Source organism: Poecilia reticulata, linkage group LG4 (assembly GCF_000633615.1).
Source record: "Poecilia reticulata strain Guanapo linkage group LG4, Guppy_female_1.0+MT, whole genome shotgun sequence".
Taxonomy (NCBI): Eukaryota; Metazoa; Chordata; class Actinopteri; order Cyprinodontiformes; family Poeciliidae; genus Poecilia; species Poecilia reticulata.
This window is the reverse complement of record NC_024334.1, coordinates 23,297,612-23,322,842: the sequence shown is the minus strand read 5'-3', so window position 1 is coordinate 23,322,842 and position 25,231 is coordinate 23,297,612. Positions and strand designations below refer to the sequence as shown.

The window sequence follows — 25,231 nt, the reverse complement described above, 5'->3', positions numbered from 1 at the left end:
TAATTGGTTAATTACAAACTTTTGCAAAAATCTTGCTGACGTGGGACTTTTGAAGACAAGTTGTCTTTATTGTTCTTGCTGACCTGTAGAGTAAAATCAGCTACATAGAAATCAATGGCAAAAGTTACTTATTATATTGATTAAAATAAAAAAAATTTTTTTAACTCATCTCCTAAAATCCCAATGTGACGAAATGTGAAAAAGTTAAGCATGAATATCAGTCAAGGACCTTGTAGATGTTGTCCTCAGTTTAGCAAATAGGTGCCACTGAGAGGGGGGGGGGAATATCCTGAGCTGCTGCTCCTGAGTGTGATTTATCAATCTTTGCTCATCCATTTGCTGCAGATTAACAGTTAACCCGCTCGCCTCTTTATGTGAGTGTGAACAAAGTGCAAAACTGCCGTCAGCTGGACGGAGGCAGAGGACACCGGCCGCTCCTCGGGCAGGAACATGCAGACCGGGCTGAGGTTTCACATCAAGTCTCTTCACAGCTTGGAAAGGATAAAAACATGGCAACTCTGGAGCTATACACAAAGGTGAGCTGAAATATAGAAATACATGTAAATATTTATATACATCAAGCGTGCAGATTAACTTTAATTTAACTTTCAGAATTGGCCCCCCAGATGACGGGTTGGTAGGATCGTTGTTCTTAAAGCTGTTCATTACCTGACAGATTTCAAATTACTCGGATAAATATCTGCAAAGAGTTTAAATTCATCTGTTGGAGCAAATGAATAAATGAATATGTTGCCGGTGAAAAATAGTTACGCACACAGGCAGTTCAGAGAGAGGATGACCAGTGTTAATTTTTAACAGTTTAAGAGCTTTTTGTGCTGATGGGTGTCAAATGAGCAGCCGGGGTGGGGTGAGGAAATGTGACGGCATAATTTAATAGTTCAATTTAGAAAAAAAAAAAAATCCTGATTATAAAGATGTTTTCTCAACTGATGCTCGGATTGCTTTCCTGCAGAATGTGTTTGTCTTCTAACAGCACTTTGAAATGCCTTGCTGCTGAAATGTGCTATACAAATAAAATTTGATTGATTGATTGATTGATTCTAAGCGGTTCTGTAGTTACACACCTGTCTTGTCACTTCGTCAGGGGGCAGGTGTGTGGGTGCCTGACCCAGAAGCAGTTTGGGTCTCAGCCAGTCTCCTGAGGGACTACAAACCCGGAGACGAACAGCTTTTGCTGCGACTCCAGAATGGAAATGTGAGCCAGTTTCCCTCATGAAAACTAAGTTTGTCACGAAATACAAATTGATTTTTGCAGCACTGATGACCTCCAACTCAATTTACTCTTGGTTAGGAGGTCCATTACTCTGTGGACTCCCCGTCCGATCTCCCCCCGCTGGGGAATCCCGACATCCTGGAGGGGGAGAACGACCTGACGGCTCTCAGCTTCCTGCACGAGCCTGCTGTGCTGCACAACCTCCGGGTCCGCTTCCTGGACTACAGCAGCATCTACACGTACTGCGGTGAGACTAAACAATGACCACAAGACGGCAGAAACATTTCGGGGAATGTTATGTTTGATAGATGAAATCTAACGGGGCTGGAAGAAGATCGAAGAACTTTTGGACGGTAATAAAAAAAGAAAACAGCGGCCTGCTCCTGGGTGCTTCTGTTTGTGTTGTTACAGCCGGTAATAACGTCTCCAAATCATAAACTCAAAGGTTAAGACTCGGAGGGAACTCCCACATCCTCACAGTGTGTAAACTTTTAGAAGATGTAGTTAGACTGAGGATTTAAAATCACTTTTAAAATGTTTGTGGAGTTAAAAATCTGTATCATTTGAACGTCAATCTGTTTAGGCAGAATAGATAAAGCGGTCACATGTTTCACTGTACTTTGCTGGGATTTTATGTCGCATCAGGCTGAATCAGATGTATGGAGTATATCTGAGAACAGCAACTCATAAGTCTTGCCACGTATTCTAAGTTGTATTTAGGTCTGGACTTTGACTAGGCCGTTCTAACACATTGCGTTCAGTGTGGCGAAAAAATTTAGAGCAATTTACCATTTTTCTTCCACTTCACTTTTCTGCACTAATTTGCATTCATATTCATCGTTGCAATACGGCAAATTACATTAAGGGTTGTTTGTGAAATTATAAAATGTTATTTTAATGGGTATGAAAGATGGATAACCTCTGATTTACATGGACATGATCACAACTAGAATCAAATTAAGTTTTACAGTTAAGCTAAAGATCTTGAACAAGTGTTTAAGCTTTGCTTTCCCTTTTTAACTAAAAACTGACTTACAGTCTTATCCTCAGGATATGCTTGATGCTTTGAAGGTTTCCTTCTCTGTCTCTCCCTGCAGGTATTGTGTTGGTAGCCATAAATCCCTACGATCAGCTGTCCATATATGGCGAGGAGGTAATAGACGCTTACAGCGGTCAGGACATGGGTGACATGGAGCCTCACATCTTCTCTGTGGCCGAGGACGCCTACCGCACCATGACCAGGTGAGAGGTCAAGGAAATGAAGACGGGTTCAGTTTTTGCCACGGCTCTTAATCTGTAAAGACCATTTAGAGATTCAGTGTGTTTGTGATTTAGTTTGTTGAAGCACTTTGCGACTCTTGTGTTGAAATGTGCTATGTAAATACTTTTTTTTTTTTTTTTTTCTCAGGGAAGAGAGGAATCAGTCCATCATCATCAGTGGGGAGTCTGGCTCTGGAAAAACGGTTTCAGCCAAATTCACCATGCGATATTTTGCTGTGGTCGGAGGAGCGGCTCAACAGACCAGCGTGGAGGAGAGGGTGCTGGCTTCAAACCCCATCATGGAGGTAAATGGAGGGGCGGGGGATGGTTTCACCCTTAGCTTTTTCTTTCTGTTTTTTTATGTCACGCCTCTGTTTTGTTTGTAGTCCATAGGGAATGCCAAAACCACCCGGAATGACAACAGCAGCCGCTTCGGGAAGTACATCGAGATCGGTTTTGGTAGAAAGGGGGACATCATCGGGGCAAACATGCGGACCTATCTGCTGGAGAAGTCTAGGGTTGTCTTTCAGGTGGGATTCTTCAGCTTGTTGCTGATTTAAAGTTCTTAATGATGCAAATACTCATGAGTTTTTTCCCTGTTTAATTTATTTATTTTTTCTATGTGCAAGGCGTCATCAGAGAGAAACTACCACATATTCTATCAGCTGTGTGCAGCCAGAGATCTGCCTGAAATGAGATCACTCAGACTGGGTGGGCCCCTGCTTCACACCGCTTCTGATTTTTATTCCTGCTCTGCTGATGGACTGACATGTTCTTGATGTGTTTACTTCAGAGCCACCTGAACATTTCCACTACACCAAACAGGGAGGAGAGATGCAGATTCCCGGCACGGACGATCTGTCGGACCTGGAGAGAACTCGCAGGGCTTTCACCGTCCTCGGTATTCCGCTCTTAAAGTCGCACGTTTGTATGAATGTAAAGTTCAACAGCATGAACAGAGAAGCTTCATCTTCCTTATGATGAATCTGCAGGTGTGCAGCCTGAGCAGCAAATGGAGCTCTTCAGGATCCTGTCCGCCGTTCTGCACCTGGGAAACGTCAACATTCAAGCCAGCGGCAGAAGCGCCGACAGGAGTTACATCAACGTAATCATTATTATCCATTTCCGTTCTCCTGTTTCATATTCTAATTAATTTGTAGTCATGTGAAAAAGGTTTTGAACCCTTTGCGACCTCCTGGATGAATTGTTTCTTGGAAGGATTCGCAGTTGTTTTCTCCATGTGTGGATGATGCCCTCTTGATGATGACCTGAGTGCCTTAGTATTCACTCGGGTCATCTTTGCCTGACACTAAAATATGTTTGATGATCTGAAGCAAGCTGTAGCAGTACGGGTTTTCTGTTTCCTCCTCAGGCAGACGACCGCTCTCTGGCCGTCTTCTCCAAGCTGCTGGGAGTGGAGGGATCTCAGATGGCTCACTGGCTGTGCAGCCGCAGGCTGGCGGTGGGTGGAGAGATGCTGGTGAAGCCCATGACTGGTCAGCAGGCTCTGGAAGCCAGAGACGCTCTTTCCAAACACATCTACGGTCAGCTGTTCACGTGGACGGTCCAGCGGCTCAACTCGGCCCTGCGATCGCAGAAGGGGAAAACCAAATCTTTCATAGGAGTGTTGGATATCTACGGGTAAATGATGACCTTTGGCTCTTTTGTTTGTGTGCAGCAAGAGCTCACGTCTTGCTCTGTGTGTAATGGTTTAACAAGTCCCTCGTTTTGTTTGTTGGTTGCAGGTTTGAGACTTTTGACCAGAACAGCTTTGAGCAGTTCTGTATAAATTATGCAAACGAAAAACTTCAGCAGCAGTTTAACAGGGTGAGTTGCATCGCATGTTTGCTCTAAATGTTTTACAGAACCGCGAAGGCTCTATTTATGAGGTTTATATTTTCATGTTTATGCTCTCTTTAGCATTGCCCTTCCGCCTTTGCAACGGAAATGTTCATTCCTTTTTATTTTAATTTTACATTTCTAATACAATTAATGGATTTTCTGTATGAATTTTCTGTATGAATAACATTAGCAATACAAAATTGAAGGCGGTCCCAGCAGCCAATTGACCTAAAATCAGAAGCTCAGCTTCTGCAGTGCGGGAGCTGCAACCACCGTGAAGCTGCGGCCACAACGGAGTAATTTACGAGCTTCAACAGATGCTGTGAAAATAGAAGTTTTTCTACAGATTGTAATGCCTGATTGGATATTTCATGTAGAAATGGTTGCAGATCATGAGTATGCTGTTTTAGCAAAAAAAAAAATGCTGTATGTTTTTGCATTTTATAAACAAGTAGAACATGTATAGAGACTTTCTCACAAGTAGTGGAAATATTTTCATGTAATGTGAAATTCAATTTCGATTCATCTGCTTGTCTTCTTTCATCCATTTTATATTACTTTCTGTTTTTGTTCCCTTTTTGCCCGTCTAAATGTGGTCTTGATATTTTGTAAACCCCTTTGACAGCAGAGGCTCATGTTTTCTAAAATATTTTGTGCTCATCTGTTTCCCAAGTTTACTTTTATATATCTTTGTCTTTTCTTCTTTCAAGCACGTCTTCCATTTGGAGCAGGAGGAGTACGTCAGGGAGGAGTTGGCTTGGAACCGGATCGAATTCAGCGACAACCAGGAGTGCATCAATCTCATCGAAGGCCCTCTGGGAATATTTGACCTGCTGGACGAAGAGTGCCGGGTCAGTCTCGGAGTCTCTGTTTGCTAATTCGAAAGGAATCGCCATTCTCACAACTTGTGGCTTTTGGCTCATGGCGGTCTCAATTAATTTCCAAATGTTGGCATCATTCCAGCCTTTCCTGGATCTACAATCCCGATCCTCCCAGTAACTTTGTCAGCATTATCTTTTGTATGCAGTGATTGTGGGAAAATATCGCAGCAGTGAACAGAAGCAGCTGAAAGTCTCAGTTGTACACATCATCAGTTTTACTTCTAAGGATTAAATTGTTTATTTGTTTGGCCCCAAAAAGTCATTTCAGGCTAATGCCACATGTGCTGGATGGAATGTAAGTTTAGAAAAAAAATGAATGAACAATTTCATTTGGCTCTGGTACGGAAGAAAACAACTCGCAATTAAACATACTGGGAAACATTTGGAAAAAGTGGACACTGATCGATGTACTGATTCTTTCTCAACGTATTAACTCACGATGTTTGAAATGCTCCATCATGGTTGTCTGTGAGATGACGCATATATTTCTTCTTGAATTACCCAGATGCCGAAGGGGTCTGATGAGAACTGGGCCCGAAAGCTGTACGACCAACACCTGGCCAGCAAGTCCCACCCTCACTTTGGGAAGCCCAGGATGACAAACAGTGCCTTCATTGTTTTCCACTTTGCTGACACGGTAAGGAATCAGACGCTCCAATTGTTTCCACCCGTTATAAAACTCAATATTTTATGCGTTTTTAAATATCTTTATCCCCTCAAATCAGGTGCAATATGAATGCGGCGGATTTCTAGACAAGAACCGAGACACTGTGTTTGAGGAGCTCATCAACATTCTCAAAGCAAGTCAGGTAGAGACCTGATCAATACCAAAGTCAAACAATGGTGTGTGTTTTCTCAGTAAACGGTGCCGCCCCGTTCCCTGTGTGTGTGTGTGTGTGTGTGTCTCGCTCTCGCTCTCTCTCTCTCTCAGTCTGAGCTGGTGGCTGAGCTGTTCCAGCAGCAGGGAGGTGCTCCCTCTGTGGCCAATGGGAGCGTTCGCTCAGGAAAAAGAGCCGCCAGAGAACACAAGCTGACTGTAGGCTACCAGGTGAGCTCTCTTTTTTTTTTTTTCCCCATTTGTTTTGTTTGTTTTTTTTAAGCCTCAGCCTCATAGTGCATTGCTTTTTTTTTTGGTCAGTTTCGTCAGTCCTTACAGATGTTAATGGACACCCTGAACAGCACCACTCCTCACTATGTGCGTTGTATTAAACCCAACGACCAAAAAGCAGCTTTTATGTGAGTCTGTGCTGTTATTCGATCATGCCAACCAAAGCATGTGTGCATATGTATTACTTTTTTTTTTTTTTTGTCTTGTCTTTGCATGCACTCATAAAGGTCTGTCCTCCACTTTTTACAGGTTCGACCCACAGCGGACGGTGCAGCAGCTGAGAGCTTGTGGGGTTCTGGAAACTATTCGCATCAGCGCAGCCGGTTATCCATCCAGGTGCTGGACACTTAGTTGATCTCACTCTTTGTAAATAAATGAAACGGTGAAACACCAGAGACGAAGTGAAAGAGTCTAAACCTTCCATATTTTTAACATTTGAAGTTAATTTCTATCAAATGACATGTTTACCTCCTCACCCAGATGGACATACGAGGAGTTCTTCAGCAGGTATCGTCTCCTCCTTCGAGGACCCCAGAGCCAGGATCAGGCTCAGGCCTCATGCAGACGGGCTCTGCCTCAGCTCATCCCAGACACCGACCAGTACTGCTTCGGAAAGACCAAAGTGTTTTTCCGAGCCGGTCAGGTGGCCGTCCTGGAGAGACTGAGGTCCGAGCGGCTGTGTGCCGCTGCTGTGACCATTCAGCGCCACGCCAAAGGCTGGTTGGCTCGGATCAGATACAGCCGGGTCCTCTGGGCGGCTGCTACCATCCAGAGATTCACCAGAGGAGCTCTGGCCAGACGGTGAGGAGAGATGTTTATTATTGAGCTTCTAGCTCTCTGGACTTCTGGACAATCCACTGAACACGGTGCCTTACCGAAGGATTCACACCCCTAGAACCATTTCATCTGAATTTGGTTGAGAGCCACAAAATGATTACTCTCAAGTAGACAAGAGTCCAATTGTTTTTCTGGGGGAGCTGCAGATGTCCACAGCTCAGGTGGGGAGGGGGAAAAATATTAGTTTTGCTTTAATGGAAGCAAAACAAGAAAATATATACTTCACACTACAAAGTTGTCTCTTTAAAAGTGACTAATACTTGATCAGCAGGTCTACATGTATAATGTGTCACAAAATGCTCAAGTTTCCATGCTAAGACAAGTCACAAGTAAGTGTGTTTAAAAAAAAAAAAAAAAAAAATCAGTGACCTGCAGTCACATTCATAGCAAAATTTAGCTTTTCTGATTTTATTTGCTTTTTTCAGTTTTAGTAAATGACCAGTTTGCTCAAACCAACGCATGTCTGAAAACAGTTTATTTACTGTGTGTGTTTGTGTGTGTCTGCAGGCGGGCTCTGACTCTGCGCTACACAAAGGCTGCCATAGTGATCCAGAAGACGTACCGGATGGTGGTGGTCAGGCAGCTTTTCCTCATGATCCGAGACGCCACCGTCACCATCCAGGCCTTCACCAGGGGGACTCTGGCACGCCGCCGATACAGACAGGTCAGCATTCAGAGCCGGAATATTATCTCTCTACCTGATGTCGAAGTTATGAATTACCAGTGATTGGATGTAACAAAGTCCAGGTACTTTAGTTAAGTACATTTTAAATTTACTCCAGGGTACTTTCAATTTTTACTCCACTCTAGTTTGCATTAAATATATGTCAATTCTTTTCCACTGCTTTTCCATAATGTGTTGCATTACATGTTTCATTCACGTCCTATCACATTATGTTTTTTTTTGTTGTTTTTTTTACATTTGCTTACAAGTTTGAAAGTAATCGATGACTTATTCGAGCTAAACGGTAAAATAAATCCCCAGATTCCATTGAGACATTACAAAGTTGAATATAGAATATTTTTTTAATCTATACTGACAAACTGGAGTGGAAATGATCAGTGCTTATTCCTATGTTAGGGTGTCTAGTGTAGATTTTCTTTTTTTCTTTTTTTGTCAGCCAGATAACTTTTGCTTGTATGTTAAAATAACACATTATTTTAGCTTTGTGCTGAATAAAAACTTTCACAGGTATAATCATCCCTCTTTCTTGTTTAGCTTGGCGGCATTTAACTCTGCAGGTCATCCCTGAAATAAACTCGGAGTAAACACAATAAAAAGATGCTTTATCCGCAGTATTGTTCATTAAAATGACACACTATTGATGTATTAAAGAGAAAATACTTATGTAGACCTTTCCATTAGAGAAAACATTTTTACTTTCAGTACTAATTTATATTTAAAAGCAAGTGTCTATAAGTACATATAAACAGACAAAAATGTACTCTAGTAAAAGAAACATTTTTACTTAAGTTCGGTGTTTGAGCGCCGTCTCCACCACCGAGTTTCACATCTGACAAGTGAAAGTCTTTTTCCTTTGCCCCTCAGCTGATGGCGGAGCGGGCCGCCGTGCTGCTCCAGGCGACGGTGCGTGGCTGGCTGGCGAGGCGGGCGTACCGGCGGGTGCGCGCCGCGGTCATATTCATGCAGTGCTGCGTTCGCCGCAAGGCCAGCAGGAGGGAGCTGCTGAGGCTGAAGGCCGAGGCCCGCTCCGTGGAGCGGTACAGGGAGCTCAACAAGGGCATGGAGGTCAAACTGATGCAGCTGCAGCTTAGAGTCGACCAACAGGTGGGTCACGGAGAGAATCTGATTTCTAAAACATGAAATTCTGCCGGATTAGAGATCTGGTTTCGTCACGCTTTCTGTGTTGTGGCAAGGCGAGGGAGAGCGCCGCTCTGAGAGAGACTCTCCACTCGGAGCGAGAGGCTGCCAGCGCCGAGCTGGAGGCTCTGAGGGGGATCATCCAGAAACTGGAAAACCAGAAACTGGAGAAGCCGCCGCCTTCCCCGGCGGTCAGCAAGAAGGAGGTGGAGGAAAAGAGGAGAGCGGAGGAGAAAGCCGCTCAAGAGATCCTTCGACTCACACAGGTGAAACGATCCGAATGAAATTAAAGGAGACGAGTTCCTACATTTGTCTTATTGGTTGCACTGCAAAAACACAAAATCTTTCTAGTGCAAAAGCTTTTTAGGTTTCTAGTGCAAAAATCTTAGTACACTCAAGATGAGACAAATTTATTTGGCATGATGTAGGAGTTTATCTCAACAATTCCTTAACATTTATTATTAATTTTCCATATGAGGGAAAAATGTCTTGTTCCACTGGCAGATTCGAGTACTTTTTCATCAATGTTAAGGAACATGATTTCCCTTTGGGATCAATAAAGTATGTATGTAGCTAGCTATAGTCTCTATTTGTTGCTGGAAAGTTGCTTGTAATTTAGTTTTTGTCTCGTTTCACGTGTACTAAGATATTTGCACTAGAAACGAGATCAAAATACTCATAAAATTTTCTGGTTTTTTTTTGCTGTTTCTCTTGATTTTAATACTCGTGTAATTGTCTAAGGAGATGCAAGCATTGCAGAAAGACAAGGAGAACATCAGCAAGGAGAAGGAAGATCTCACCGCTCGGCTCCACGAGAAAGAGAGAACACAAAACGGTGCGGCTCTACTTCTTCTCCTCGCTGCATTAATCAACTTTTTTTTTTCCCCGTCTTGCCACAGTTTTGAACAGTTTTTTTTTTTTTTCCCACTTTTTCTTTCGGTTTATCCTCTTTATGTATGCAGAGTGTATACAAAAGGCCGTGCTAGAGGGCAGCGCAGCTCTGCAGTCCGAGCTGGATGAGGAGAAGATGAAGTACCAGGGTCTCCTGAGGGAGCTCACCAGACTGGAGCAGAGATACGACAACCTGAGGGAGATGAATCTGCTCACCGAGGTCCACAGCAGCACCTAAATGAGAGATCGTACCCTTAGTCCAGCTGGATAGCTTCACTTCTCTCGCCCCCCTCTCTTTCTCTCTCTCTCTCTCTCTCGTCCCAACGCAGCGCTCCAGAGGACACAGAAGGACCGACTCGGCTCAGAGTCTGATCTCCGAGCCTCTCTCTCCGTGCTCCACTCCGCTGTCGCCCCAGTCTCTCACGCCGCTCTCGGGGTCCCCCTTCGCATCGGCGTTCCCGTCCCCTGAGGAGAGGCGCAGGATCAGCGTGACGTCCCCGACTCCGGAGAGGAGAATCTCGGTGTTGAGCTCGGAGACGCCGCTGGTCAGGAAACGCCCCGAGAGGGAACGAAGCTTTTGTTTTAAACTCGCGCGGGACGTTTTGTGAACGACACACGGACGTGTTGGTGTGTTGGCTTCGACAGGATCAGCTGATGGAGAAGGTGGACGTGGCCAAAGACCCGGCAGTGAAGAAGAAAGGAGAAGACCTGGAGTACGCTTATGATGCCGTACGAGTGGCCAACAAGTCAGTTCTTCCTCTGTCGCTACATGTATTGATAACCTTTGCACTTTTTCCACATTTTATGATGTTATAGCCACAAACTTCAGTGAATTTTACAAGTATTTTATATACACACCCATCTATACCAACTTTACCCATTTAGACATTTCTTTTCTCCTAATTGGTCTTTGTAAAATTCCGTTTTTTGCTTAATGACAAAATTTTATGCACTGGAATTCATTCCGGGGTTTGAGAGTAAACAGGGTTGTATACAGGTGCGTGCCACACTTTTCAAGGCTTTATTTGTAGGAACAATGTATAATTTCACCTCCACTTCACAATTATGCTCTACTAAGAAAAGGCATTAGAGGTTTGCAACAAAATGTGAAAAAGTTCGAGGTATAAACACTTTTTTTTTTTTTTTTCTTTTTTAAGTGACTGTAGCTTCATGCTTGATGTTTTCAGCGAAGGCGTTTAATCTGTCCTGGTGTCTGTCAGGTTTCTGGAGAGCCAGCTGCAGAAGCAGCAGACTGAGTGGAAGGACGAACTCCAGGACCTGAGGAACCAGCTCAGTCACAAGATCTGTTCTGGTTCCTCTCCTGCAAAGAAACGGGTGAGAATGTAATCTAGTTGCTTAAAGCAGCGGCGGCATTGGTAAGTTTTTATTTTGGGATCTAAGATCTCATTTACAAGAGAGATCTGTAACAAAGAGCAAGTTTAAGATGAGATTTGGATTTTTTTTTATCGATCATGTTTCCTTATTTACGTTCAGATTTCTCTATACTAAACCTTAAGTGTCAAATGGTGATCAGATTCTGATAATTTATGCCGTTATTCAGAGATTTCTAAACATGACGGTGAAGTGTGATTCTCCTGTTGTGACTGAACTGCAACAACTTTGGATCCTCAAGTTAAGGGTCTGAATGTTTCTCCCATTAGGATGTGTGGCAGCTGCTGGAAGCCAGAGAGTTTGAGTGCATGAGGCTGCGCAGGGAGCTGAAGGAGCTGAGGCACACGGCGACTCTCAGACACCAGCTGACGCAAGGTGAGTCTTCCTCCTTGAGCCCAACACGAAGTAAAATCACTGCAGTGAAACAAACCTATGGTCCTGTGACGTCGTCTCCATTTGCACTTTTAAATATTTTTTTATTTTAAAATTTTCTTTCCCATTCAGTCAGGTTTGAGTTTTTCTTTCGTTTCCAGTTTCGCTGTCGGCTCCAACCACAGAGACGTTCTGTGCCGCTCGGCCGAAACCGGCAGCCGTTCCCGGTTTGCTGGAGTGCAGGAAGAGAGACGAAACCAAACTCATCAGGAACCTCATCGCGGGTGAGCTCCGTCTCATCCAGCACCTTCCACATTTAAACTCATTTTTAGTGCAGAGGAAGCGGAGGGTAGACAATGTATGGACGTGTTTGAATCATTTTCCTAAACTTTTATTTTATTTTGAAGGAAAATAAACAATTATTTATAAGTGTTTGTACAGTAATATATAGCCATTAAAAATGTAGTTTTTTTTTTTTTTTTAAATATAATTGTAACTTTAAATATTGAGTTTTACACCTTGGTGTAACACCACTTGTTTTAGTGGTTTAATTTTTTCTCTTTTCCTTTTACATACAGTGTTCTGTTGTGCCAGGTTTCCCTTCAGTCCAAACAGAAACCCCGTTTGATCAGGTGCATGACAATTATTCGGTCACATTTCTTGAACTCCTCTCCGGTCCTCTCGCTGTCCCGCAGACCTCCGCTCTGAAGGCGCGCTGGCTCTGCCTCCCGGTTTGCCGGCCAGCGTGATCTTCCTCTGCGTCCGTCAGGCCGACTGCAGCGGAGACGAGGGTCGCGCTCGCTCGCTCTGCAGCGCCGCCCTCATCGCCATCAAGGCCGCTCTCAAGGTAACCGGAGCTCTGGTTGCTGTGCGTGTGCCAGAAGGGAGCAGCGAAATGTAATTATAGAGGCAGATCCCATCATGTTGGGTGGAAGGGAGGGGGGAGGACCTGCAGCCAACTTTCAAACACTTGGAGAAATAAAATGTTTTATAAAAAAATCTTTTCCGTCAGTGTGATCTTGTTCTAACAGCGTTTTCCTTCTTCAGAAGCAAACCTCTGATCTTGACATGACTGCTCTGTGGCTGAAAAATGTTGCTCTTTTGCACGACCTGTTGACCCAACATTCTCCAAAACGGGTAACCGACGCCTGCTGGTCATTTTCAGTTTCCTGACAGAACTTTGTTTTTTTTTTTTTTTTTAAACTGTACATGCAGTCTGGTTGTGGTTTCCATGATAACAACTCTTTGGTGTTTGGCTTCTCAGAGTCTGGACTCTGATGAGCCCGTTCCTATGATGACCGACCTGAGCGACTTGATCCGCTCCCTGAGTGACCTTTGCATCCAGGCCTATCAGCAGCTGCTCTCAATCACCGAGGCACAGCTGCAGAAACTCATCGGTAACTCTACAGTGACGTCACGCCGGTGCTGCCGACGCTTTTCCCTCCACTAAACTTTATAACTCCCCCTCTCCCTTCTCGTTCTCCGCCTCAGTCCCGGCCCTCCTGGAGAGCGACACCATCGCCGGTCTGTCCGGCTCAGCGGTGAAACTGGTCGTCTCCAGGAAGCGGGCGGGCTCGGAGCCTCGGCCGCTCAGCGCTGACGCTCCCACCATGGCGTCTGTGCTGAGGCAGCTCGGAGTGCTTCACGCCGCCCTGAGCCGCCAGGCTCTGCCCCAGAGTCTGGTGGAGCAAGCTTTCCGCCAGATGACCTACCTCATCTGCGCCTCTGCGCTCAACAACCTGCTGCTGAGGAAAGACATGTGCTGCTGGAGCCGTGGCATGCAAATACGGTACACGGTCGCAAACAAACGCCCCAGCCTGTTTTTTTTTTTTTATCCATTTAGTAACTTTAATGTCGTTAATTATGTAATGAAAAAGGCAGAGAGGTATCGGTACATCCTTACTAAGGTGATCATGTCGGATAAACTTAATTCAACTGCCAATGTCGACACAAAGTTATCGCATAATGGTGAAATAAAAGAGTATATTGGATTTTTTTTTTTTTAACTATTTAAAATAAAAATATGAGAAGTGTAACGCGCCTTAGGTGTTCAGCCCCGCTAAGTCAATATTTTTGTGTAAATCTCTACCAGCTTTGCTCATTTAGATACAGATCCTTTCGCTAATTCATCTCATGAAATCGACTCGGTCATCTGGGAACTCAGCTTCCACTGTTTAAGAGTTCAAAGATTTATGTCTTTATTTATTTTTAATTGTCATATCATCTTACTTGTTTGTGGTACAAAAATCGAACTCGGGTTTTGAGATCCAAAAATGACATTTTGACCCCGTCTAACCTGAGCAGCTGAGCAACTTAAAAAAAAAAAAAACTTAGTTGCCTACTAGTTTTCTTGGAAACTGATTTGTCCACCTGAGCAGCAGATCTCTGCAGCTCCTCCATGCTTCCCTGATCAGGCACAAAAAGGTGGACTTTGGTCTGAATGCAGTCATTTGTCTTGGATTTTATTTAAATTGATGGTTTAAATGGTTGCCAGTAGTTTCAATTATTATTTTTTTAATCATGTGACTTTTGTCCGACTTACCATTTTCACCAGTCTGTATCTGGCCTACATGGAAAATGCCATGTGTGGCACAGAACATAAAGAAACGTCTAAGGTGAAATAAATAAATCTTCAGCACAGAAAGCTGCCAGTGGATTGGGAGAGAGATGGAGCTCAAAGATTTAGTGAAGACTTAAAAAATAATGTTTTCAATATTTTGAACAAAATGTTAAAGTATTTAGAAAGTTTATTCCACTTAAAAATTGCTCATGACTTTATGCTGAATGTAATCGCATAAATTACATTCTAGTTTGTGGTTGGAATGTTGAAACAGAGATGCGTTCAAGGCCCCATGTTGAAATGGGAAATGAAATTAACCTGTGGGCTGTGACAATAACTATAACTCCCAAAGCGCTGCACTTTTTAACACATCCAACTCATTTACCGGCGAACATTTTTATTGTTTGTTTTTAATTCCCTCAGTTACAACGTCAGTGTGCTCGAAGAATGGTTGCGCAGCCGAGGCCTGGCAGCAGGGGGCGCTGTGGCCACACTGGAGCCGCTCATCCAGGCAGTTCAGCTGCTGCAGGTGGGGAAAAAGACGGATGCAGATGCTCAGGCCATAGTCCAGACCTGCACCGCTCTCTCCAGCAAGCAGGTGGGTCCGTTTCTGACTTCCAGAAGGAATTCGTTTCAACAATGTTATTTTCTACAGGCATTTTCTAAATCCAAGCCTCACTGGGTATTTCTTTTCTGCAGATTATGAAGATCCTGACTCTCTACACTCCTCACAGTGATCTTGATGAAAAAGTCTCTCTAAATTTCATTCGCACCGTCCAGGTATACCGCCCGCCTCTGTAAAAATCTGACATTTTTACAGATTGAAGCATCATTTCGTTAAAATGATGCCTCTCAGGTCAGTGCTGATGGTCTTCTCTGTTCCAATAGGAGCTTGTCAGAAGCCGCTCTGACAGTCAGCCTCCACAGCTCCTCATGGACGTGAGGAGAGCGTTCCCCGTCACCGTTCCCTACTCGCCTCCCCCGGCCCTCAGCGCAGACGAATTAGTCATCCCAGACTCCCTCAAGATCTCTTTTCTACGCAGATCCTAGAAGAGCACTACTCCATATGCTGAATGCTGCATTCTGAAATTTAAACGCCTTTCCGACCATTAGTGCCGCAACTATTTTCAAACAAAAATTATTAGTCTAAGAAGCCCTCGGGTTATATTTTTCTAACTTAATGAGTCCAGCATTACTGGTCTCTGCTACCGTATCCAGTTCTATACTGATCATGTAGAAATGTCCAGGCTTAAATTTGAAGATGAATGCAGATACCATGTTGAAAAAATATATTGACAAAATCCCAGGTTCAACAAATCTGTAAACAGTTTATTTTTTTAAGAGTTCTAAAGAACTTCGGAATAGTAAATCATATCTTTCCATTTGTCTCTGATATAAATGCCATTAGAAACCAGTTTGTTTAGATACTCTCCCCTAGACGGCAATCTGTTTCCACCACACAGTGAGGATGGAAAAGGAAGAAAAACCAAAATGTCTGCAGCAGTTTTAAGTTTTAGAAATCAGCATTAGAAGTTTTCCACAGATCAGCTGGTTTGTTAGAAGGCAAAAATGTTTGTTCTTTTACCATCACAAATGTAAACATGTGGCGTTTGATAATCTGTACTCTGCTTTGGTTGGATCAGTCTAAAAAATGTTTTTGTTTTTCAAATAAAGCAAGTTTTGTGAAAAGGCACCTTATGCCCACTGTTAAGGTGGAGGATCTGTGATGCTGTGGGCTTGTATGACAACATGAGCTCTGTTGAATAAATGGATGTTGTCTGTTGAGAACATGCTTTCAACACAGGAATGACTCAGAATCTTTTAGATCGTCTAAAGCCAACAAGTGTGACTTTGGTGATTCTTATTAAAAATGAAATTCCTTAACATTTTATCTCCAATAGATGTTCTAAAAAGTCGGGTTGATTTTTTTTATTTTTTAAGATATACAGCTACAATAAAAGAACCATATTGGCCACTTCACAGTTTTTGACCAGATATACCAACCAATGTATCCACTTCAGCGTAAATGTAGCTTCATCTTTGCACAAAGCGACGGAGAAAAGTGTTAAATTTCTGTTTTCCATATTTTATTGGTAGCAGAAACACAGTTGGACTGTCGTCTCAGGAGCCTCGGGGCCCCAACAACCAGAATAATAAAACAAAAACTAAATTAGAAACATCTTTTGTGTAAAAAAATTCTCATGCCAGTACTTTGTACCCACTACACATCAGTAATACATATTTATATATTCACAAACATTTGAAAAATAGAAAATAATCCAAATATCAAAATATAGAAGACAACAATTGGCATTGAACATCAAATAATTAATGCGTGCTGACACGACACGGTTTTTTTTTGTGTTTTTCTTGTTCCCGTCATGCACCGTTTCTGGAAGTACACGATCGGCGCCCCCATGTGGTTCGGCCGGCCAGCTGGACAGAGAGGGGCGGGTGATCATGCATGTCTGTCCGCCTCCGTGTGTCATGTATGTGCTTTTCTTTGTGCTTCATCTACTTCCATCTTCTGCTTCAAACCCAACGGCCCAGAAGGAGGAAGACCTTCCTCGACTACAGAATCATTGTCAACAGCAATAAATAAAGATTATTTTCGTGGCGTTTCCAGCTAGGTGTCAGTTATATGACTTTTTTTTTTTTTTTTATTAAAAGATTGTGCAGATGTTTTCTTCCAATAAAAAGACCTTGTACATGCCAGAGTTACACAACATTTATAAATACATTTTTTTAAGACCTTTGTAACCCACACGGTGTAACGATGTGTGTACAACCAGAATGAAAGTCAGAAACTTTCATTTTAGTTCCTAATCATGCGCCTTAAGTAGATCCATATGGCTTGTAATTCATCTCCATTATGTACACGGCCTTCCTATATCTTTCAGCAGTAGCTCCATGCTCATTCTGGAAACCCGTTTGAGCTTGATAATCACCTGCTTGTGTCGCTCCATGCTAAATTCAAGTCTACAACAGAGCAGCAAATTTCACTTCACGTATTCTGACGCGTGTTTTACATGGCAGCTATTTACAACGATCTGCTTCTGCTTCAGGATCATCTTTTCCTACATCAACAAAACTTCAGTCTGATCAATGCCACAACAGCTTTTGATAGTTGGCCCAGAAAGCAGACGGCTTTTACGACATATCAGACACTTGTGCTGCTATAATTAGATTAATAATCCACTATGTAAACATTGTAAGACTGATTCAGGAAGGACTCGTCTACATAGTTTACAGATCCGATGCATAGAGTTCAGTTGGTCCACTTTGTTCAATAATGGGGCCTTTTTAATTATTCAAGACCCAGAAATACATCTATTTGAGTCCTGAACACATTTCTTCTACTTTATTCTTGTAAGTTGTTACAGAAACAAAACTCATAAAAATATTTAGTTTTAGAGGTTTTGTAAACATATAGAGAGATTGATGAAAAGTTAACAGAATCTAAAATAATTTATACCTCAACTGCTCAGGGATTTAATATATTTTTTTTCCTGAAATCTTTTAGATAATTATTGAAAGTCAAAACATCATAAGACAACAAATGAGTTAAACAGTGACTGAGTATTGGAAACGTTTCTGTACACCATTTGGACCTTAATGTCTTAAAACGTGGGATGCAGACCAGTTCCGGTTTGGATCAGCAGCCCTTCACCGGAGGCTTTTCTGGATTTCAGAGTGAAGCTCGTGACATGTGCCTCGTAAAAGTAGTGAACTTTTTACATTTTGTAAATTTAAAACCACAAACATCCATGTATTTTCTTGGGCCTTTATGTGATATGAACACTGGTTTCTCAGTCGGTGATTGCTTGTTGTTTTTATGATTTAAAGGACTCTAAGCTGCCTTGTTGCTCAAATGTTTTGTTTTGTGTTGGTCAATCTTACTAAAATTCAGTAAGAAACAAAGTTTGTGGTAAAAATGAGACAAAAAATGAAAAGGCATCACACAGCTAAACAATATTGGTAATATTGAAGACCTGTGCTCACTCTTGGGTTGGTGATGGGCGAGATGTTGCACTTCACATGATGCTACTTTGCAAAAATATTTTCTCTATGCATGTATTCGTTTGTTAAATAATTCCCCTTCCTCCTTATTTGGCAGTTAAGTGCTTTTATTCTGAAAGGAAACGACATGGGTCTTAATCTCTCTGCTGTATTGCACGGCTGACAGACCCAGACTGGGCTGCTAGGAATGTTTGCAGTAAAAACACAAAGGTTAGAAATAACCGGGAAAAAAATGAAAGTTTTGGCCTTAAAATGGTAAACAAACCAATAAAAACTAAACGGATCCTCGATGGCTTCTCTTTGTGATTATATGAGGTCGACATCTTCACAATCACACCGAGTCCATTTTCATTCACTCACTCACTCGGTCATATATACTTATGTATAATCTGATGAATCACAGTGCTCAGATGTGTGCTTTCATCAGATTTCTCTCTCTCCATGCTGTCCCACACAGGACGCAGACAGAGGGCGAGGGTCAACGGGACAGAAAGGCCTTGAGGGTGTCAGGCAGTGCTCTGTTACAGGGTGGACGAATGGAAAGACAGACTACGATGACCTCCATCGAATAATCCTGTACGCTTATATATTTCCATTTATATATTTTGTATATATGCATGTTCATATATAGAATTATTTAAATATAAATATAGATCTAGAATAAGAAAGTAATAAACTCGAGTGATAAACTAAAAGCGCTTTGTTTCTGGTATCTGGAATGTTTTGAGCCCGTTTGCGTTGCGTGTCGGGTGGACGGTCGGTCCTGTTGTGCTTGGGAATGGTCTTGGCATATTTCAGTAATTATCTGTTGGCACTTGCGGTCCCTTCTCTGAGTGGGCACACACCAGGGAAGGGATGACAGGGCAGAAACTTAAAAAAATAAAATAAAAAAAAAAGAGTGAGAAAGAAAGTTAAAAATATTTAGAGGCTACAAGATAATTCTCAACCTGATCACTCAAGAAAGTGTGTGTGTTCCTCCACGGCAAATAGGGATCGCTAATCAAAACGGATCATTAAAACATATCGGCAACAATAAAGACACTGGTGGACTTGGTGATGCTCGTCTTTGCTTTGCGTCTTCGCCGCTGGAATGAAAGTATTTACAGCACCGAGTGTGTGGTGCCTCCTGTCTTATCTGTGCTTTTACAACTCTGGATTACCCTGGCAGTGACTTGCGGTGACTCAGGAGAGCCGCAGGGCAGTGGCTGTCTGACTGAGCTCCAGACATGACGTTTTAAGCCCCACTCTGACATTTTTTATTTATTTTTTTTAACCACGGCCCTCCTCTGTAGAGCGCTGGTCGGACTTGAGCTTGACAAACTCTTTGGCCACGTCGTCGTTGTTGCGCTGGGAGAGGATGCGCAGGACGGTGAGGCCTGTCTCGTCCATGTGGATGCGCTTACCCAGCGGCAGCCAGCAGGCGGCGCTGCCCTTGGAGGCCACGTCCTTGAGCTGCAGGACGGCCATGCCCACGGTGCGGTCCTCTCGGGCGAAGCAGTAGTCCTTCACACACACCTGCAGCTCGTAGCACTCTGGACCCACCTCGTTGCTCAGTGTGCTGCGGAGCAGGGAGAGCGGGTCAGCGTTCGTTCGCTTTTCCCACTTTAAAATTCAAACACTTTTCAAGCATTTTTAAGAAAGGTTGTCAAACTTTTCCAGCCCCACGCTTTGGAGTTAAAACAATACAAATGAACTAAAAAAAAACCCAGTTTAAATTTGCTATTATATGATATCATTTATTACTCGTATCCATATTTTTTTATGGCAGTATTCTACATTCTACTGAAGGAATAAGATAAACTAAAACTAAAATAAAACTAAATGTTATGGTTTGAAACACCTGGTCTGAGAGCAAATCATTATTTTAACAACATAGATCTCCCAATTTCAATAATATTGTTTTAATTATGATATATATGACAACTTTTATTTCAATTACTCAATAAGAAGTTTAGAAATTAGGTGTAATAAATATTCATTACACTGAAACAATCAAAACAAATCGTGTTAAGGTAAATGAGCTTCCTGTTCGAATGAATTACCTAAATACAATAAAAAAAACAAAGTTACAAAAACAAAAAAATTTAATGTTCTTGGTAACTTTTCTTCCATTTAGTAAATAGAAACAACTTAGCTAATTCTAGTTGATCTAGAACGAGAAAAGTTTGGTCTGATTTAACTTCAGTCACTGAGAAAAAAAATGTGTCTGTATTTGAAAACTTCTGGTTTCAACTATAAGTAACGTTTTCCAGATTTAGGCTTTTAATCAAACGTTAGATTGCACTGTATTACAAAACTGTTCAGTTAGAATATGAAGCACTTTCAAGGGCTTGATCCAGAAATCAAGCACTTTCCAAACCTTGAAATTCAAGCATTCTCAAGGTTTTCAAGCACCCATACGAACCCTGGTGAGAGAGTGTTACATAACCCTCTGCAGCTCTTAAACCTCCTGAAAAACTAGCGACATCACCAGCAACTTACAAAGTGAAGGTTTCGTTGTACTTAGGCGCCCAGCTGTTGTTCTTCGACTTGGTGGCGTACTTCCTCTTCTTGTCGCTCAGGTGGGGGCCGATGATGTAGACCTCCACAAACGGGCGGAATATTCCCTGCGTCTGCCACCTCAGGTCGTTGGCAGCCACCACTGAGGCAGAGAGGAGACAAAAAAGAGGGAAAGCGAGTGGGAAGGTGTGGGTGATGACGAGAAAGAGGCTCATGCGGGGGAAAAACAAAACTAAAAAAAAAAAAAAAAAAAAACGTGCGACACTGTGGAGTCGTGAGAAGCAGAGAGTGAAGAGGAACATCCTGGTGCTTTCTTGCTGCCTAGATGCAGCATCTTGCCCAGAGAGTGAAAGTAGAGGAAGAGAATATGATTCCTTTCAAAATTATTCATACCCCATGAACTTTAACACTTTGCCGTTTACTCTGATGCCCTTAAATAAAATCCAGTGCAATTAAATATATATATATATAGATATATAGAGTATATCTGGTAGATTTGTAAGTCATTGCACAGCTGCAAATCTACCAACACATGGCCATCCACTTAAATGGATAGGTGATGGAATGAGCCAAAAAGAGAAAAAAACAAACATGTGCTTTAAACTTGCACTTTAATTGCAACAAAAACAAGATGCTAAATACTAATGCACAACATGTTTTTATATTTTTATTTAGAAAATCATCTTGGTGCACCACAGAATATCCAAATACTAAAACACTTCGAGGTGTGTGGTTGCAGTGTGAGCAGCAATTCTACAGGTGTGGATATATTTAGCATGTTCATATTTTTATTTGACAGCTCTATTTTACGTTTGTCCCATGACACGCTTTTGAAAAAGTAGTTCCACTTTTATTTTGTCTATGTGAGTGTGAAAAAAAAATCTTTACCTTTCACTGTGACTTTATGTTCGCCAGTGTTTGGATGAGTGAAAACCTCCACATGGATGGACACTTCGCCCACAGCGTCGTCCACTCCGGTGCCTGACAGAAAAAAAATGGAGAAAAGAAATACTGTTAAGACTTTACATAAGAAAAAATAATCCCACCTCCCATCACTAGCCAAACATTAGCAGATGCCAGAGGGCTCTCATGACCATTTTCTCTTCCTAGGCTGGATTGCAAACTAAAATTCGCAGATAATTTCCCTTATAGTTTTATACAACATAAATAACAGCAGGAAATAAAATAGACTACAAGGATCCGATTAAGATCATGTCGTGGTCTTCAAGTGGAGAATTAGCGGCTATGAGTGGGCAAAGGTGTTTGATAAAAGCAGGACTGCTTTTTTATTTGTGCTGAGGAGCAGAAACACAACCAGTATTGGAGGCGTTTGGAGGTAAAAATTTTACAGCTCTGAAGCCACAATACAAAAGAACTTAATGATGAAGCCTTGACTCAAGGTAACAGTTTTTACATGCAGTATGCAGCTGAACTGTGCAAATGTAAAACACTGCTTCCAAGGATAAAGATATATAGTCTTTTGATGCAAAGAAGAATAGGCCAGAGAGGTAAGCTGAGCTTGTGGCATCATATTCAAAAAGACTTGAGGCTGCAACTGCTGCCAAAAGTGGATCAACAATATATTATGCAAAGGCAGTGATTTCTTGGTTTTCTATTTTTACTAAATTTGCAAAACACTCAACATGTTCCCCCCCTCGTCATAACGGGAGGCTTATCTAGTATAATTTGGAACAATGCTGCAACATAGCAAAATGTAGAAAAGTGACACGTGATGAGTACTTTCCAGATGCACTGAACAATTTTGAATTCAGACTGAATTCTTACACGGTCATAGTTATAGATACACAGTATCTGTATAGATGCAGGGTGGTTAGTAAGAGGCAGACAAGAAGAAATGAGGTATGTTGCAGAGGGTCAGTTGATAGTGTGCAGTACATCCTGATAAAGATCAAGTCAGCTCATGCTCAGACGGATCTATACAGGTGCACACACCATATACTGCCTTCACCCAATCATGGTGAAGGCAGGTTGTCATGGTTTATGTTTCTTGTGCACTCTTAGTTTTTGTTTGTACTTTTGTCATAAACTTCCACCAGCACCAGATTCACGAGTCATTAGTGACAGATGGACACTCATCGCGGGCATGCATACATTTAAACAGTTCTTTTTCCAGGATAGAAAAATTGGAATACAGTGATTTTAAAAACAAGATAGTTGTGCACAAATATTTTTACACAGCCTCACTTATAATCAATAAAAGCCTCTTATAAACTATAACTACATGTTTTTTACAGTCAGCAAGCTTGTCGCCGATAATTCTGACTAGATTTTTGATCACTCTTCTGAAATAGTAGAGCTCATTTACATTGGTTGGTGTCCTGGCACAGACACCGCTTCAAAACAAAGTATAACCTCCAGATGTTTTTTTCTTTTTTTTTGTCTGACCCATTTTATCCAGACGGTAAAAAATTCAGTCAAGCTTGAAGGTGTTGGCTTTGGAGGAGATGCTTCTTTGTCAGTCGGCAGCCTCTCAGCCTCTTGACAAGTTTCTTTATGGACATAGACCGTTGAGCACTAGCAGTGTTTCAATTTATGATCCTTTCAAGCTTGAGCAGTTTTAGAGTTTAGAGTCCTCAACCCTGTAGACAATTTATAGACTATGATTAAAAGTCTGGTCCATGCCAGGAAACTAACCAATTTAAATAAACTCTCCATTTCAGTGAGACTCTCTTGGAGACAAACTGCCTGGTTCCTCCAGCTGTGTGACTGATTTCGGATGATGTTTCTGTCTTGCCTTAATGGATTGAATCAGGAGACAGTGGACACATCTTTCTGCTTTTGTTTTTTGTGTGTGTGTGCTGCAAGTGGTTTACATCCACATACACCTCCAGAAGGATACAGTAACAGATGGACATTAATTTTTTATGTTTTAATTAGTGTCTTCACTCAACAACTAGAAGCGCGCGCGTGTGTGTTTTAACCAGTCGCCCACTAAACAAGGTGTCTGTGGGAGTTAGACGGCAGAGTGTTCCTGGCATGAATCTCTCTGCGGCTCTCTGGGGAGCGTTATGGGATTGTGGTGGTTGCTCTGCCAACAGGACCAAAGAGAGCAGCAGCCATCCATCTGGCGCTGTCTATTCTGAGGGGGACGTTCACGGAAGATGAGAAAGAAACTTTGCTGGCAAAAAAGAAGAAAAATGCTCCAAGAAGCTTAACTATATTTTCCTCTTCAGGAAAAACAGCAGAAGAGAAAATGTCGCATCTTCCCATGACTCTTCACTTATTTCATTAGGGGATAAAGTAGATTTATACTTTCAGTGTGTGGACAATCAGAACCATCATTGTTGCATGCTTATTTGTCCCACAGATTTCTTTTTTTTTTACACTCATGTAGTTATGCAGAACTGAATCTGGCATTTAAGCAGTGTGGTAAAAGGTAGTTTAACTACTCTATTAAAAAAGTTAAAATCTATGAAAAATAGGGACATTCTAACACTAGGTAATCTGTGTTTATGTTTTAGAAGTTGTTATTCATGTCAAAAATTAATTTTATTGCATTTTCTTTTCATGTAAAGAAAGTTCAGGGCTCGAATCCCAGCCTAATGTCTTTCAGCATTGAGTTTGAATACTCTCCCCACGTTCTCCCTTGGTACTCCAGCTTCCTGCCATAGTTCAAAGTCATAACTATTAGATTAATTGATCTCTACTTATAAATGTGTGTGCATTGTTGTCTGCAATGTGATGTACTGCACTGGGACCTGTACAGGGTGTATACACTTGCCCAATGACTGCTGGACAGACACCCTGTGAGCCTGCAAAGATAAGCAGTTGTGAACAAAGAAAGGATTTTCTTCTCTCTGGTGTTTTTTCCCAAATAAAACACCCATAATACAACAGGCTTTTGCTGGAGCTCTGATCATTTCACACTTAGCTGAGTGCCTGAAATATAGCATCTCATGATCATCAAGGCATTAAAGAGGATGGATGCAAATGCTCACTGAATGCATCCAGCTTCATGCATGCTCTGTACACGTGTAAAAATCTGCTGAATGCAGAAGAGTCACAGCTTTTTATGCTAAACTAAACTGACAGAATTTGAATCACCTGACCCAGGGGAATATTTTTGATTTGCTCAGTTTGCATCACGCAGATGAGTCAAGGTCTCTTTCTCAGTCTGCATGCGAGCGCTGTGTGGGCTTTTTCCTTTGTGTTTGATGATAGAGCAAACAGGGGCAGGGAGCCCTTCCAGACAAAATGAGCCAGCAGCCATCATCTTCTCAACAAGAACGTTATCCGTCCTTATTTGCCGGTTTTCATTTCCAGCACAAAGAGAGGGACAGTCCTGCAGAACAAAGGGGATTTCCTCTGTGGTTCCCATCACTGACAAGTATTACTTTGTACTTCTACACCTTAAGGGAAGGAATAGTAACGTTGCTCATTCACACACACACCCAGACCCATTTGGCACTCTGGCCTTTCTTGATGATTTCATGCTACATCAGAATTGCTCCACATTTTAATGCATTTCCATCATGTTTTTCCTGATGTCTGC

At 42.1% G+C, this 25,231-nt stretch overlaps 2 protein-coding genes across 7 annotated transcripts in view; one reads left to right on the top strand and one right to left on the bottom strand.

Annotated features, from left to right (window-relative positions):
- The first annotated feature begins 346 nt into the window (after positions 1-346).
- On the top strand, positions 347-16,856 carry LOC103463657 (unconventional myosin-Vb). Its single transcript, XM_008407153.2, has 35 exons — positions 347-536; positions 1,106-1,216; positions 1,313-1,481; positions 2,332-2,476; positions 2,643-2,799; positions 2,881-3,024; positions 3,124-3,205; positions 3,288-3,395; positions 3,487-3,599; positions 3,867-4,135; positions 4,240-4,321; positions 5,047-5,187; positions 5,723-5,854; positions 5,943-6,026; positions 6,149-6,265; positions 6,356-6,453; positions 6,575-6,661; positions 6,806-7,126; positions 7,670-7,826; positions 8,712-8,951; positions 9,041-9,250; positions 9,726-9,819; positions 9,947-10,095; positions 10,205-10,420; positions 10,521-10,621; positions 11,096-11,210; positions 11,537-11,642; positions 11,801-11,923; positions 12,335-12,486; positions 12,687-12,776; positions 12,904-13,036; positions 13,131-13,428; positions 14,623-14,797; positions 14,899-14,979; positions 15,088-16,856. The coding sequence occupies exons 1-35, from the start codon at positions 510-512 to the stop codon at positions 15,247-15,249; spliced, it is 4,989 nt and encodes a 1,662-aa protein (XP_008405375.1). The 5' UTR covers positions 347-509; the 3' UTR covers positions 15,250-16,856.
- unc13a (unc-13 homolog A (C. elegans)) overlaps positions 16,265-25,231 on the bottom strand; it is a 52,221-nt gene continuing 43,254 nt past the window's right edge. For 5 of the 6 annotated variants that reach the window (XM_008407155.2, XM_008407156.2, XM_008407159.2 and 2 more), the window contains 3 exons: positions 21,607-21,699; positions 20,701-20,860; positions 16,265-19,777 (listed from right to left, as the gene is read on the bottom strand). In XM_008407155.2, the coding sequence (XP_008405377.1) occupies positions 19,489-19,777; positions 20,701-20,860; positions 21,607-21,699 (542 nt within the window). In that variant the 3' untranslated portion in view covers positions 16,265-19,488. The remainder of the gene's footprint in view (positions 19,778-20,700; positions 20,861-21,606; positions 21,700-25,231) is intronic. The other variant, XM_008407158.2, reaches the window with a different exon arrangement.